The sequence below is a fragment of the Excalfactoria chinensis genome, chromosome 4 (assembly GCF_039878825.1).
Source record: "Excalfactoria chinensis isolate bCotChi1 chromosome 4, bCotChi1.hap2, whole genome shotgun sequence".
Taxonomy (NCBI): domain Eukaryota; kingdom Metazoa; phylum Chordata; class Aves; order Galliformes; family Phasianidae; genus Excalfactoria; species Excalfactoria chinensis.
In genome coordinates, this window is record NC_092828.1 from 2,354,461 (window position 1) to 2,371,306 (window position 16,846).

At 43.8% G+C, this 16,846-nt stretch overlaps 1 protein-coding gene across 1 annotated transcript in view; it reads left to right on the top strand.

Annotated features, from left to right (window-relative positions):
• The first annotated feature begins 655 nt into the window (after positions 1-655).
• The window catches only part of DDRGK1 (DDRGK domain containing 1), a 30,700-nt gene continuing 14,509 nt past the window's right edge, over positions 656-16,846 (top strand). The window contains exons 1-4 of the mRNA XM_072334173.1: positions 656-782; positions 5,722-5,874; positions 12,641-12,747; positions 13,468-13,569. Of these exons, the coding sequence (XP_072190274.1) occupies positions 695-782; positions 5,722-5,874; positions 12,641-12,747; positions 13,468-13,569 (450 nt within the window). The 5' untranslated portion in view covers positions 656-694. The remainder of the gene's footprint in view (positions 783-5,721; positions 5,875-12,640; positions 12,748-13,467; positions 13,570-16,846) is intronic.

The following is a 16,846-nucleotide window of genomic DNA, read 5'->3' on the forward strand; positions in this document are numbered from 1 at the left end:
CTATATGGCATAATGGTGACACCTACAGGAAAAACTCATCTTGTACCTCTGCATCCCACCGAGGCTCAGATGACAGCACATCTTTAACATGACCGTGCTGTTAAAGGCTGTAAGGATCACGTAAGCAAATAAAAGCTGTACCACTCGTACAAACAAGGGCTGGCTGCAGACCAAGGCTGGATCCAGTTTAGCTGGATGATGACAGAACAGCATCCAGGAGCAACCAGCTCCCTTTTTTACACCAGCCTACTGCTAACAAGCAGAGCAGAAACGACAGCAAGTTCATCAAGCAAACAAACAAAAGTAAAACCACGGCAGTCATACTTCTTTAAAGCTGCTTTTAAGCTCAAGGAGGGAAGGTTTAGATTGGACGTGAGGGGAAAGTTCTTCACAGAGAGCCTTCGGTGAGGAGCTGCAACAGCTGTGGGTGCTCTGTAACCAAGCTGGATGGCGCCCTGGGTAACATGGGTGAATGTGGGGACTGAAGGCTTCGGGGTCACTTCCAACCTCAACCATTCTATGCTTAGGTTAGATTAGACATTAGCTCAGCCGCCCGCACTCGGCCTGAGGAACCTCCTCCCCCATGGCAGCCCGAGCGGAACGTACCAAGTGCTTTCCTCCCCTTCTCCTTCTCCCTCCCCCCGCTGCCGGGGGCGCGGTGGTTGCGGCGGGGCGGGCCGTGCCGGCGCTGGGGATGGACGCGGTTCTGCTCGCTGTTGTGGCCGTGCTCCTTGCTGTCCTTCTTTTCTTCGCCACCCGATTCCGCCACTCGGCTCCGGCAGGTGGGTCGGGGCGGCACGGCCGGGCTCACGGCCTCGAGCCTTGGTTCTCCTTTTTGCTAGGGACGGGTTGGGGGGCGTCTCCTTGGTAACTGTATGTGTGTGTGTGGGGGGGGGTGAGGCCTCGCCTCGGGCCTTCCCCTGCAATGGACACGGCTCGCCCGTTCCTTCTCCCGGCCACCCCAAATTTGAGCAGACAGCTCCGTTTGGGGATGGGATGATGCAGCATATCCAACTCTGCGTGGCCTTGTTTCCAAGTGGAAGGGAGTTATGGTGCTTCAGGGGTCGTTTTGTGTTCGTTTCAAAGGGCTCTGGAGGTCCCTTCAGTCCAACCCCAGCCCCCCCCCCCACACTCCCTCTATAGCGGGGCACACAGGAAAGCATGCAGGTGGGTTTGGATACATCCCCACCACCCCTGTGGGCATTTGTGTTGCCCTCCCAGCAAGGAAACTCCTCCTTATTCTTGTATAGAACCTGGGCTCTGTTTTGTGCCCTCTGCCCCTTGTCCTGATTCTGGGCACCACTAAAAACAGCTTGGCCCCCCGTTCACTTGACACCCATCCATTTAATATTGATAAGCACTGATCAGATCCCTTTCAGCCTTTTCCAGGTGAACACCCCCAGGGCTCTATTTAGTGTTGGTTGTTTCTGCTGTGGGGAGTAAGGTAGCTTTAATAGTGTTGTTTGTTTGGAGAAAATACCTTTAGTGCAAGCACAGAGTCATAAGAGTCTATATGGATCAGTTGAAAAGCAGGGTCACCAACACCAGGCCAGGCTGCCCAAAGCCACATCCAGCCTGGCCTTGAATGCCTGCAGGGATGGGGCATCCACAGCCTCCTTGGGCAACCTGTTCCATTGCATCACCACCCTCTGTGTGAAAATCTTCCTCCTAATATCCAACCTAAACCTCCCCTGTCTCAGTTTAAAACCATTCCCCTTGTCCTATCACTGTCCACCCTCATAAACAGCCATTCCCCCTCCTGTTTATACTATGCCTTCAAGTATTGGAAGGCCACAATGAGGTCCCCCCCAGAGCCTTCTCCAAGCTAAACAAGCCCAGTTCCCTCAATCTTTCTTCATAAGGGAGGTGCTCCAGTCTTCTGATTATCCTGACTCCTCATTGCTTAGAGCTGATCATCTGGGAACACTCTGTGATTCCTGCCCCAGAGAAATGAGGCTGCTGGAGATGAATTATTTCCTGAGCTTGACTTGTGTTATAACTTACACGAATCATAAGCAGTGAGGCTGGGGAGGATTTCTTTTTCTCTCCCTCTCAAGCCTATAAAATCTAAACTAAATTGAAGCCCAGAGCTTCTGATCTGACTCCTCAGGAAGCTTCCGTGCTATTTTTGAGCAGCCTGCTTACAATTAGTTTATATTAAGAATAATGCAGTTGTTTTGAAGTCATTTCTTTAGCGTCATCATTGTGACGCTCCCTGATTGGTCTCACCTTACTTTACTGCTTGAAGAGAATGGGCAGCCTGTTTTCTATCAGCAAAAGCTCCTCTGTGGCATTTCAGCGTGCGGGTCTGTCTTCATTCTCCTTGCACAACAGAAATTGTTTTTCACAACTGCTGAGGTGTGTTAATTCCTTTTCCTTTGTTTTAGGTAGAAAAGGAAGCAGCTGCAGTCCTGCTGCGAAATGTATCCTACTGCATGGAAAGAACTTGAAACAAGGGAAGCTTGACCTTAGGGTGGTAGCCCTCTTTTCTTAGATGTTTGAGACTTGGGGAATGATGACTCTTTATGCTTTCACTTGCAGAATTACCCTTTAACATCTTCAGAAACAACCTGCTCTAACTTTGTATTTCCTGAGAAAGGTCACTTCAAGCAAAATCATGCCTGAGCTTGTTCTGCAGAGGGTAGAAAAAAAGGCAGCCTTGCTGGGTTTGACGCATGTGTGGCATATCTGTTTGGAAACGGGCCCTAGTTAGGATAAGCAGCGCCGTGCAAAAGTGCTGCTTCAGGGACACTGAGTAAGCTTCCACCTGTTGCATTTTGAGTCACTTTCTCATTGAGCTTCACAGGATGGGTTTGCAGGAAGGTGGAAGATGCTGGATGCTGTAAGTGCGCAGGAAAGCGTAGCTGGTGCTTAAGGGTGCAGCAGGTGGAGCTCTGCTCTCCCTGCTGTCTTGAGGACTGTCTCGAAACTTGCCAGCCCAGGTGTTACACCGATGGACTTTCTTATCTGATAGAACTGAGCACAACGTGCTGCGATAGGCAAAAGATTGCTTATCAGGGAAAAACATATTTGCTCTGAGCAAGTGGGAAATTTGCATAGTTTCGGAAAGGAGCGGGTTTCTACCTGGGGGTTGTAAAATTAAGTCCTAGAAAGCCAAGGTGCTGAAAGATCTCACAGTATTCATTGCAGTGATAGGACAGTGGTGCTTCACATCCAGTTTAGGAAAGAGTTCTCAGAGCAAAGTTCTGCTCTGTTTCTGTAAGAGCTCTGATAGCAGAAGCGCAGACTCACAGCTACTGCTATGCACTGCCTGACAAGCTGGGTGAAATAATATTACTGCCTCTGCACTGAGCAGATGTCTCTGAAAATGCAGAGCTTTCAGTGTGTCATCACCCCCCCCCTGCTGCACCCTGAAATGAGGTTTTTGCTCCTGTTCTTTGGTTCCTTGGCCTTTTGGAAAGCTGAAAGCAAGGATCTTTAAGCTTAGAATAAAAGCTAAACCAAGCTTTGAAGCAGCGTTCATTTTCCAGACATCTCTTTAATTTTTTGTTTGCATTGCCTGTTAATTGAGGGCTTTATCTAATTAATTTCTTCTGGCCTGCCATTCTGCAAACCATCAAGCAACTCCCGGATCGATTTGTCTGACCTATATAACGTTGGTCATTGAGTTTCACTTGGATGGCTCTGTATCAAGTCTAATTAGTTCTTGTGTGACTAATCTATGCATGAACTGGCTAGCCTGGGGTGCCGCTCAGTCTGAGACCTCTGCAGCTACAGGAAAATGAACTGAGATATATCCAGATAATCACAGCAGCTAAACCACACCCTGTGCTGCAGGATGGGGGGGGGGAAAAACACCAGGGCCTAACCTGACAGAAAGTCATGCTTGACCCCAAATCTGACAGTCAATCCAGTTCTGAGAATACAAGTAAAGTAGTTTCTAAGTGTATTCTCTGCACTGCTCGCAACCATCAGTCACACCCCTGCTCAGTCTGTTATTTCCAGAGCATGGGGGAGTGGAAAGAGAAGGAGAGCACATTAAGTATATTGGAAAGAGCAGGTGAGTCCTGAGCTGCGCAGACATATCTTTGACCCCTGACAAACTGCAGGTATAAGCACGTTGCACATAGACGAGGTGATTCTTTTCTCCTCCCCCTCATGAAGGATGGATGGATATGAATAAACATCACGTTTCCCAGATGATTTCTAGCTGAACTCTTTGCAAAGCAAAGCTGCAGGCAGTGGGAAAGAAAGGGATGCAGTAAAGTGTATCTCCTGCTAAATTACAAGCTGTTATGTCTAGGTGTCATCTGTTCCTTCAGTACTTTGGAGATCTGAAGAGATAAGTATTGTCCAACAGCTGCCTCATGGACTTGACCATTATATAGGTCAGGTTTTGGGGTGTTTTGGGTGTTTTTTTGTACTATTTTCTGAGCCCCATTAAAAGTGGTCAGCTTTGAGATATTCTGTGTCACTTGGAGAGAATTAAACTGAGGAAACAGGATAGCTTCATTCACATGTGCTTCTCTGCGAAGGGTTAAAAATGCCAACTTGAAATGAATACGTGGCTCATAAATAGATTCTTCTTTCATAAAATGCAAAGCAGTCTCTGTTTCACAGGATGATGGAAACCAAAACCAAGCCCCGGGGTGGATGGACGTTAGAGCTTTACAGCTGATATGCTGTGCAGAACCACCTTTGAAAAATACTGAGGTAGACACATGGAAGCTTTCAGCTGGAGGGATGCTGAGGTTTGAATTGCAGAGTATCTCAATCATTTATGGAGAGAAATATTGCATATGTATAACAATTCTTTCTGCAGACTAAGAATATTTCTAGCACTTAGTAACGTTCCCAGTAAGTGAACTGCTGTTGTGCTGCGTGATGCTTCCCTCTCTGCTGAGTAGCCTTCAGAATAAGCATCATCACACTCTACAAATAAGCCTGAGCAAGTCCTGAAGCAATGTTATCTGATTGCTAGAGCCTATGTGCTGTCATTTATTACAGCTCTGGTTTGGTCCCCAGACAGAAGGAGTGAATGAGAACAGGAGGGTGACAGCAGGATGATAGCGCAGTGACTCAATTCAAAATGTCACGGTGCCTGCTTGTGCTGAGAGCTTCCTGGGGGTCTGCAAATAAAGCTATTTGCAGTCCTGAACTGCAAGTAGCTTTGCTGGCCAAATACTTTCCCTGCTCACTCTGAGCTTGGTGCTGCAGCAGCTACGTTGTTATTAGCACTGAAGTTTGGCTGCTTTGAAGCTAGTTGAGGTATACTGGGATGAGCTGCAAGCACACCTTTGATCGTCATGTAGATGCAGTTATAATGAATGTTATTTTCTGATGACAGATATGCTAATGGTAGTTTTATTTAGGAAGGCACTGTTTGGATCAGAGGCTGCTGGAGATTTGGCAGAGTGTAGAGAGCACTTTATACTCCTGCTGGGACACCACATGATCCAGCAAGGCCCAAAAATATGTCCTGAGTTTAAGTAAATGAGGAGTTCTGTGGGTTTTTGAGACAGATTGAGTACTGAGCTGTGTGAGGGTCAGAGTGGTTAATACTTTTGCAGGACTGAACAAGTAACAACATACACAAATACGAGTTTCTCTTATCAACAGAATGTGCAATTATCAGCGGAATATGCAAAGCATATATCATGGCATTAGTACTGTGCTTCTGGCTGCAAAAGCTGACTGGCAAAAAGACAACTGTAGCAAGCAAGGATAACAGCTCTGCTTGGTTTTATTTCCCTTTTGCAGCTGATGAGGAGCACCAGCAAGATGTGGCTGCAGCGGTCAGACCTCGGCCCTATGTTGAAGAGCGGGGCGATGGGATGCCAAGGCGCCGGAGGAACCTGGGAAACCGGATGATGGCCCAGAGGAGAGCACAGCAGGCAGAGGAATGGGTGGAAGGTAATGCTTGGTACAGTTCAGCTTCCAAGCATTAGACAGGGCCTCAGTGGGAAATGCTGTGGGGTACGATTGGCTCCTGAAGAAAAGTGTTCATTTTAATGGATTGAGAACCATATGAAGCTTGACCATGGTCTGTTTGTCTTTACAGCTTCTCTTCTTGCTTTGCAGAAGCTGCCTTTTGTATTTCCTCTTAGACATGCAGGTTAAATTGAAGTAATTCTATTGAGGTAAATAGAATCATCACCTTGCTCTACAATATTTATTGCAAGTTGGTGTGAAGAATTAATTCCCTAATGTAACCTTTGCAGAATCTGGAGTTTACTTTCAGAGAAACCATCTGGATGGTGATCAGGATCAAGCCCAATTAGCTGAGATCGCTGCTGACTGCAGCATTGTTTCTGCCTGCCAGCAGATTGTTGGCAAAGAGTCCCTTGGTCCTGTGCAGGATCTACAGTTAATAGCTATACTTCTTTAGTGTGGTTATAAGCAAGAAAGCAATGATGAATAACACCTTTCTATAGCCCACACATCCCACTCACTCCTCTGGTGAAACTTAACACATCTCTGTTACTCCACAAAGAAGGTACCACCATGATTCTAACTGATTTCCTTTTGCTCTCAGATAGTAGGTTAAATTTTTAAGGTTTCTACTTGAGTATTAATAGAAGTGGACCTTGCTTCACTTGAGCCTGCAGTGGGGATCTTAATAATGGCTTTGGCCTAGACTAGTGAGAAGTGGTGAGCACGTATCTGGGTGATGCTGTAATTGGATAATTGCACTTTCTCCTGGCTTTCTTGTCATGCAGTTTGTAGGAAGCATTTTCCACTTAGGTTGGCAGGTAAACATGCTCTCCAAGCTAATTATGTCCAACAGTTGCGCAAACGGAAAACTGACAGGCCTGAACTCTTCAACTTTGCTTCTTTCTTTCCACGTTGAGAACATCCTGCAAAGAAAATGAGATCAAAAAAGCTTTTTCCTTGAGCTCCAGGCATCAGAAGTTTTTATGCCAAAGGCTGAAAGTGAGCTGTCAAAGCAAACGACTTCTCTTATTTTGTCACTGCTAGTGAGTCTGTGACTCTGTGTCATTGGGCTTTATAAATAATTCTTTTGCAGCCTTCTGTGTATCAGATGCAAGTGTTGCAGCGCTTGCATGAAGTTTTCTTTGAAATGATATTTCTTCTGTTCTTTTTAATGTTTCTTTCATATTCAAACTGCTTCATACTCTTTTCTTCTGTTTTCTACTTCCATATGTTTTTGATTTGTTTCCCATTCATATGGTGGGATGGTTTTTCCTGAGCCCTACTATGCAGCAGTAGCACAGCCTTTGGAGACTGCATGTGGGCATTAATAGTATAGCTGTGGAAAGAAGCATCTGTCCCTAGTTTCCCCCCTAGTTCCTTCTTCCCTTGAAGAAGGATGAATGACATGTTTTGAAGCTCACTCTGTGGCCATGTGACATAATATCCTGTAGGATTTGTCTCCTCTGGGCAGAGGCCATGTGCATTTTCTGTGTCGTTGCTGTGTCCCTTTAACCTATTGAAATAGCAGGTTGTCTCAACAACCACAGCTCAGTTTTGTGTTACAAAAATGAGCTGACTCGCGTGAGAATAGAGCCCAGAATGCATGCAGAGCTGGGCAGTGTAGGACCAGTTGGGGCACTCATGGCTGAAGAGTGAAATTATTTGGTGGTATAGAGACATACTAAGAACCAGCCAATCTGGTTTCTTTGCTCTTGACTTGTAAGTGTTCTTGTTGCTTTAGAAGGCTTCTAGACATCTGCAGCTGAAGAGGATTTTTTTCATTGCCAATGTTGCTGCCACAGACATAGAAGTGGTGTCAGGTAGGAACTGCTTGTTACCATTGAAGTACTCTGCCTGCCAGGAGCCAGTTCTGCTGACGTTAGGAAATGGGCTCAAAGCAACCCTTGCAGGCTTTGGAGTTGTGGTTAACATTAATGTCTTTTGTTTTTCATCTAACCTGAGCTTGTGGGGTAAAATAGTAGCCCACAATTTCTGCTGTTGCTGAGTTGTCATATTGTGCCAGTATTGAAATCTCTAACAGAGTAGTGGGTGGGGGGGCAAAAACTGTGGCACTAGGATCAGAACCTTGGTAGCTTTTAATTATCCCTTCTGTAGTTGTTAGGCCTAGATTTATTTCCTTGCATGTCCAGGTAGGGAAGAGTCATTTAATGCAGACAGGGATAGTAACTGATTGAATATTCAAATCTCCACCCGTTGCAAGTGGATTTAAGTTGGAGTTTAATTTCTTCCTATAGCTTGGGTGGGGTAAGGCACCTAAATTACTAAATGACTTGCAGGTTGGTACAGACAGAAAGAGGGAAGCAATAAATGCCTTGACTTTCATACCAGAATTGCAGCCCACGCTATGTATGTAGGTCCCTTATTCATGGGTTCCATGTGGGCTGCACTGCTCTGTGGGGACACAGCCGCTAGCCGGCTGCCTACACTGGCTCGGTTTCGCTGAGTAATGTTTCTCAGTGGTTAGTCAAATACTCAAAGGAGGTCGTCTCCTTTGAGAAAGTCAACATCTGTTAATATTTTCTGATGACCAAATATTGCTGGGGAGATACTATTCATGGGTGACAAAGTAATTCTCCAAATGACTGAAGCCCCTGAACTGTGTTCCTTCAATGAGACTTAAAACAGAAGAGTTTGGCTTGTGTTCCACAACTTCAAATCAGTCATCATGCTGCTGTCTTGCAACCCACTGCAATGGAGGCAGCCGTCATTCAAATCTGTGTGCCTCAAAGTGTATCTGTACTGCATGCTTGTAGCACAGTGCATGTGCCTTTCCCAATGGAAGATGAGTCTGGAAGGAGAGTTCTGTATTTGTCTGGTTGGCTTGCTCCTCATAGCCCAGCTTGATAGCAGACTTGATTATCTCTGTCGGATCTTAATTTAAACTAAACCCAAACAGAGGTGGCTTTGTGAGGCTAGCTATGGCAAAGACAAACGTTTACTGCAAGGAATGACTATATGTGGATTTCAGATATTAATAATTGGAGCAGGAGAGGGCCAAGCCAAGCTGTGGAAGGAAGGGAAGGAGAAGAGATGAATAGTGTCAGGTTGTGGATTGTTTGTGGCATGGAATAATGAGAACAAATAGTGTTAATTTCAGATCCCATTTATTTGTTGTCAGAGAACAATGATGGGGCATCCACAACCTCCTTGGGCAGGTAATTCCTTGCCTTTCTCTCAGTAGTTAGCCCTGTGCATCAGAGAACAGATAGTGGAACATGCAGTGCAGTGAAAGCTGGGTTAAATTTAAATGATCTCTACACAATTGATAATGATAAAGCCAAGAGCTTTTAATAATCCTGTCATAGCCTCTAGCTTGTAAATTAAAATATAAGGTAACGCTGATGGTTCCAGCTTAAATTAAATCATAGATTCCTCTCTTCTTTTGCTTGGCAAGACACTGGGAGTTAGGATTTCATATTTTCCTCTACAAGTACTAATCACAACTGAGAAACAAAGCACAAAACAAATAATAACGTCTATGTACATTTATAATCTGTAGTGATTGGCCATGTTAAAAAGCCCATTATTGCTTTTTAAATCCAGCATTCAACTCTTACATGAAAAGGTCTTGCATGAATATTTGGGGAGGAGGAATAATACCTAAAATGAATTGCAGTTGTTATCTTAGTGGTGCATAAATGCTGTTGTGATCCCATGGTGTTCTTGTGAAACAGTTGGAAATTAGAGTAATATTAATGCACATAATTGGAATAATTTCAATGCTCAATCAGTAGGAAAACCTCTCTAGTACAGTTAAGTTTTGACTACTAATATCCTGACTAGTGCATCAAAAGTTACTTTTGACTTGCTACCCTTCATATAGAGTCTTAGTGATATCAAAGTATCCACAGTGTTCTTCCTGCCCTTGAGACAAGTGCAGATGGTGTGTAGAAGAGGTAGGTGCGTGGTTTCTCAGCTATGCCATATGGCTTGGTTCAAGAAAGAGCTTGAAGTTGTTTGACTTCTGCTCAGAGGGGCTCATGTCCCTTGTTTACTGTCCTTTTTCTATCTGTGGCGTAGGCTGATCTTGTGTCTACATATTAATAAGCATATGTCTCATTTGTTTCCTAGACTGGGTAGGTACCAGACTTTAAAAATAAATTAGAAGAAAGTCATTATTATGCCACTGCAGTGCTGTGTTGTTCATGAATGCCCACACCTTTCCATATGGTGGACTGATTCCTTTCCAGTAGCTGGTGTCATATTCAGTCTCAACAGCATGCATATGTCTGCTGTCTTCAGGGTTAATTTTGTTTTGCCTGGCACCTTCCTCCCTTTTTCCTCTCCTTTTTGTAAGGTGTTGTGTAAATAGTAAATCAAGCAGCTAGCCATGTGCCTGAAGAGTTGAGTGTGAGTAGCCATATCTGCTGCTTGCACTCTTTTGGGGGGATGGAAATCATTGAATCATAGATGGATCGGAGTTGGAAGGGACATGTAAAGGCCAGCTGGTCCAACCCCCCCTGCAGTGACCAGGGACACCCACAGCTCCATCAGGTGCTCAGAGCCCTTTCCAGCCTGACCTTGACATTTGACCTTGAAGTTCATTTGTTTCACTTCCAAAACTAAGGAGGAAGCAAGGCCTTTTGATGTAGATGTCAAAGGTATCTGAAGTCATGATGTGGGACTTTTCACTTGGTGTTTCTACTTGTACACTGCTGTGCAAATTCCTATCCTGACAGAGAACATCAGTATACTAATGGTTATTTAGTGGTATTGGAAGATAGTTTTAAAAGGAACTGTTGAAATTTCAAGAGATTCAAACATCTGCATGTTGTTTTGCCTCTAAAACACTGAGGAAAAGCTGAGGTTCTTTGAAAGCCGTGTTTGTGTAAAGCAGATTGTCACATTGCATTTGAAGCACACCAGCAGTTACAGTGCGTGGTACGCTGGACTGTTGTCAGCTACAAGTGAGTATGTGAAAAGCACTTTCATGTGGCTGAAATTATAGCTTCCAGTAGCTTCTTTCTGTTTAAGAACACAAAACAATCTGGTTTTGTGCAACATCCTCTCTGCTTTTGGTGCAGCAGTTCTTGCACTGTAATAACTGATTGATTCAGCAAACTCTCATACCAAGTGCTTATCCTCTTGTCAGCGTATTCAGGTTTATTTAGCAGATGTTAATTGCACCCAGGTTGAGTGCATTGTTGACCTTTAATGCTTTGCTGAATCACAGACTGCATCTGCTGTTGTTGAATGTAACTCCATGCGCTAGAAGAAGCTTGTAAGGAAGTAGGACCTAAGGGATCACATCAGATGCTTTAAATTGAAGGAAAGCAGACATTACTGAACATAAGTGTGCTTGATGCAGGACTGGAAAAATGCTTTAAAAGCTTTGTTAGACTTCTGCCTGACCTCTGGCTTGGGTATCTTCAATATAGGTGAAATCCAAAAAGCACTCAAAGCTTTGGGTTGAATTGTGTTGGAGGCAGTGTTCCATGTTTGTGTTTTTTTTCCAGAAATAATTTTCTAGGGGATAATACCTGAATCAGAAATCACAGAATGGCCTGGGTTGAAAAGGACCACAATGATCAACTGGTTTCAACCCCCTTGCTATGTGCAGGGTTTCCAACCAGCAGACCAGGCTGCCCAGAGCCACATCCAGCCTGGCCTTGAATGCCTGCAGGGATGGGGCACCCACAGCCTCCTTGGTTATACTGTGAATTGGAAGTAGTAACTGCTAACGCTTTGCTGCTCACCCATTGCATTTGGACCAGGATTAAAAATCAATATTAATTAATTAAATTGAATATTTTTTAAGGTTCAGCAAGATTATGGAAGCAACTGTGCATTGGGGACACTCAGATTAGACAATGTTTCTTTGAGATGGAGGAAGGGGGAACCCTTCTGATCATATCAGTGATTAGATGCTAGGGTTTCTGAAGCCCAAACTAGCAAGCCTGCCTCATATTAAGTTCCATATCCTGAAAACTGCTAAATTACATGAGCCACCTCTGCAGATCTCAGCTGCATTTGGTTCTGTTGATGTGTCTTAGTGGCTTAACCATAGTACCACACTGTGTATTGAAATTAGTAAAACAAAAGTGTTTCAGAGTTAATTCTGCGTATAAAAGAAGGGTGAGCACTGTTCATCCATGTGCTTCTTAAACAGTGATTTCTTTGGGTTCCTTCAAAGCAATAAGAAAGAATCACTTTCTCTGGAGAGAGTTCTCTATGGGGAAACATCCTGCTGCCAGTCCTGCCAAACCAACTTTGACAATTGCCACACTACAGTCATCTCCAGGTAGGGTTTGATGGAGTGAGCTGATGACCTCCCTCTGAAGGCCATGGTCAGTCTGTGGGAAGATCCAGGGCTAATTTCAGTTAGCAAATAAAGTGCCAAAATACTTGTGAAATGTGTGAGGGATGAGGAGGGAAGGGAGATTGCCATCTTTAAAAGCTCTTCTTTCATATTGCACACTTGCAGAGATCACCTTTATAAACAGCCATTTGTCATACAACAGTGAACTATTTATGTATGGTGTTGTTGCAACTAAGACCAGGATTTAAATATCAACTATCTTTTCACCTCTGACTTGAGTTTGTGTTGCCTCATTACTGCTACTTTGTGGAGGTTTTTTTGCCTTTTTCCATCTGTCTTGTCTGAAATACACGTGTGTATCCTATTCATGTGCTGCTGCTTTCCTAGGAAGCAGTCATGTTTCCTGAATGGACTTCTCACATATGATTTACAACTTGTTGTTTGCCCTTTAATGCAATCTTGCAGAGGAAGATGATGCTGAGGAGGTGCCAGAACTTCAGGTGACAGGGAAGATTGGAGCAAAAAAGCAGAGGAAGTTAGAAGAGAAACAAGCCAGAAAAGCTCAGAGAGAGGTAAGCATTTCTGCCCCATACAAAGCTCAGAGCAAAACCTGAACAGTGATGCTCAGCAAAAACTGGTGGTGACAGACACCCAGGAGAATTTTGAGGTACCCGATGTATCCATGCAGTTTCTGTTTTACACCATGCTGGTTTGGCCTATAGAAAGGAATGGCTGGTTAGCAACAAACCCAATGAGTTGTATAAACTTGTCATCCTTTTCTCACTTGCTCCCTTTGCATCATTGCTTTCCGTAGTCATTCTGTTTAATTAGCTTCTTTTTTGTGTGTGTGAAAAGTGTGAGCAAAGTCAAATGATGTTGAACGAAGGATCTTTTTGTTTCATTGTAAAACGTGCTAATTTTTATTGTCTCATGTGATCAAATAAATTTTTCAGTTAAATCATCATTGCTGAAACATTCAAAACCTCAAATCCACTAAACCACAGCTTAAGAAACAAAAGATTCCTAAACAATACACAAAATGTCTTTATTTTTACTGTTCTGAGTCAATCTCCCTTTGCTGGGTTTGGTCAGAAATGGTAGGAATTTGTAGGTTTGAAGAGACGGGTTGAATCATAACGACTTGTATTGGGTTATTATTTCTGAACATGCACACAGGAACACCCCCCTTAGCCTTTACAACATGAAAGTGAAAGATGTGTATTGAGGGAGATTGAAGCCTGTCTTGCATTTCTTTTGTTGGTTGTTTAAGGGTTTCTTTGTTTGCATTTAAGGCCGAGGAAGCAGAGCGAGAGGAACGGAGAAAGCTGGAGTCAAAGAGAGAGGAGGAAAGGAGGAAAGAAGAGGAGAGAATCCGCCTTGAGGAAGAACGACAGGTGAGATTGGTTGCACTCATAGGTGGAAAGTTTGAACCAAGTTTGTCTTGGAGATTGCATCGCTGTAAGTTCTGTGATAGCAAAACTCTTTGGTATCCATTGCTATTATCTTTTTGTTTGTTTTGTTGCTCTGTTTTTTATGAATTAATGTGATACTCAGTGATTTCAACTGCATGGCCCAGTGTTTCCCCAGGTGCTTGGCAGAAGTGAAAGGTCTTAATCCAAACATCAGCACACACATCTTAGCAGCAAGGACCAACCCACAGTCGAGGCCAGTGCTAAATGAAACCTCTTTTGTAGTGGATCCAGTGGCTTGTGAGCCTCCTATTCCATAGTGACAGATTGTTTGTTCAGTTTTACGTTGACAAACATAGCTTTTAAAATTGGCCCTTAGTCTGATGGGGTCTATTTAAGTGCACGTTTATGAAGGAGTTGTACTCCACTGTAAGAGAAGTTGGCTTGATGTCTGATAGAAGTTTAGTTTTCAGAACCTTAGAATGTCATAGGTTAGAAGGGATCTGTGGAGGCTGCTCAGAACCTTGCCCAGATAAGCATACATTGTCTCTAGGGGTGGAAAATGTCTCAATCATGCTTAGCCCCAGTTCCAATAGGTGATCACACGCATGATAAGATTCTTCATGTTGCAACTTGTGCCCTTTGCTGATGCTCATTAGCTCTGCCTGCCTGACAGCTGTAACCAGCAGGGCAGAAAGTGAAAGACATTATTAAACACTTCTGCAACTGTCATGTAAAATTGTACTGTTTTGTCCTAATTACACAAACTTACACATGCTTTATAATTAAAGATTTCTAACCTGTATGTATGAAGGTGCATGTTAGGAGTGACCCAGAAAAACAGATCCTGTGCAACTGAAGTGTCTTTGTTAAAAGCCTTTCATCAGTGGGGGTGGCAGACTGATTTCAAAGCTGCTTTGTGTGTTCCAGGTGTCAGTGCTACTGGCTAAGAACTGGAGCTTCGTGCTCTTTGGTGCTTGAGTAAGATGTGTTGCAGCTTTGCAGCGTGCTTTTGGAGGCAAAGAGCAAGGTGTTCTGTTCAATCCTGAGCTGAGTAATTGCAGTCCCAGGAGAGTGTAGCCCCCAGCATTCAGCGTGAATTTTCCATGATGCTTAAATGTGCAAATCTGTGCTTTGTGGTGAGCAGATTTATTTGAATTCATTGTTAAGTGCAGACTGTGCAAGCAGGGTGTTCTGCTGATAACTTTTTGAAAGAAGAAAAGACATTTTTTTTTATTCCCCCCTTCTTCTGTTGAGGGTATGAAGACTAATTTTGGCTAGTCAGAGTTGTTTCACATCAGTAAAACCATCAGACCTGGCTTTTCTATGGATCTCTGTCTAATGCTTCCCCCTTCCCATGCTCTTCAGTAGCATCAGCCTCCGCCTTGCAGTTTGCTCTCCTTCTAAACATTTCCCTTTTCTCTCTCTATGCTTCCAGCTCAGAAAGGCCAGATGAACTGTGGCTGCCTTTAAAGCACCCATCCATTGTCCATCCTTACTGGGGGACTTGTCAAAGCATAAGGGAGAACAGAGATGGCAAGTTTTCTTCTAGTGGTGTATTCTTTTAATAAGTATATTGTCTGCACCCAGCTCCTTGACGTTTCAAATACTTCAGATTTCAGGAATTTAATATCCTTGAAACCCCGAAGAGTTGGTTGAGATGAACTTGAACAGTCCAGTGCTCTAAGGGAGATTAGGAGGGCACGTTGGCTGGATGCTAGCATTGCTTTGGTGTCAGTTCCTTTAGACAAGGCGAAGAGCAGTTCAGTTTCAGAGTGGCAGCCCATAAGACAGGTGGATTGCTAATCACACAGCAGTTGAACTGGGCCAACATGCTCAAAGTGAGCTATAACCCAGGACAAAGAAGTTGTCCCATTGGTTACCTCCAAGTTTGTCCTGGGACTTAGCAGTACAGCTGGCTAATCAGGATCACTTGGACACAACTGAAGAGCTGGATAGCAAATAAGGGTGTAATTCCACCCAGACAGAGAGATCTCTTCATGAAGTAAGTGCTTATTAACATATTTAACTTTTTTTTTAATCATCACCTTCTTTTCAATTTAGAGCTGAATAATTTATTTTGGTTGAATGAGGGAAATCTCATTTGGTTTTATTTTGATCTTCAGTATACCTAATGAAGATTGTACTACAATGCTTTCACCCCCATTTTGCAAGGCTAAGTGAAAATGAGTAATGTGAATTAAGGCTTTGATTTACTTCAGTTCTGTTCCTGGCAGTCCAAAGGACAACTAGAGGCTCAAATATTGCTCGGATGCATAAACCTGTCTTGCTATTCATATTTGCTTTAGTCTTGTTTGAGTGACAGTAGGGAAAAATTCAGTTGTGTGTTTTTTGTTTGCTTGTTTGTTTTTTCCTTGCTCCCACTCCCAAGAAGTGCTCCCAGAATTGTGCTGTCTTCCATGAACACTGAGACTGGCTCTGTGTCAAGGAGAGCTGCTTTGCAGCCTTTCAGTAGCTCTGGATGATTCCTGCTCTGTTAAATGCTGTCCGAAAGTCCTCCAAATAATGAGGAAAGCCAAACAGAAGAGGATACAAAATTGTGTTGTGGATCCTGTGGAAATGATAGAATCCTAGGATGGCGTGGGTTAAAAGCACCACAGTGATCATTGTGTTTCAACCCCCTGCTACGTGCAAGGTAACCAACCACCAGACCAGGCTGCCCAGAACCACATCCAGCCTGGCTTTCAATGCCTCTAGGGATGGGGCATCCACAGCCTCCTTGGGCAACCTGTCCCAGTGTGTCACCACCCAGTTCTAATCTTTATGATACAGTCACTGGGACTGCTAAACCTTTCACACACATCCCCTGCAAGTGGTTTGAGATAGGGAGACTAGTGGAAATGATGAATTCTTGAGTCACATGAAACCCCTCTTTCTTCTATAGGCAAAGATAGCTCTCTGCAGTTATTGTTGGCCAGCTCTATAGTGTGATGCAGTATAAGTGGTAACTCGCCCTTCTAAGGAGACTGCAGGGGCTAAAATCTTATGTATTCTTGAGAAAAACACCCCCCTGGTTCTGTCCAAACATATTTGTATGCACATATAAATAAAATGTGGTTGCCCCTTGGCTTCTGTGTTGCGAACCAAATAATATATATTTTTAAATTCAAGTTTCCTTTCCAGTGTTCAGTGACCTGATTGGCTACGTGTGCGAGGAAGCTCCTTTATAACTGGCATTTGCTTCAGCTCTGCTTTACCCTGGGGATTTCCCTTTCACTCTTGGAGTTTTTTAGTGGTGAGA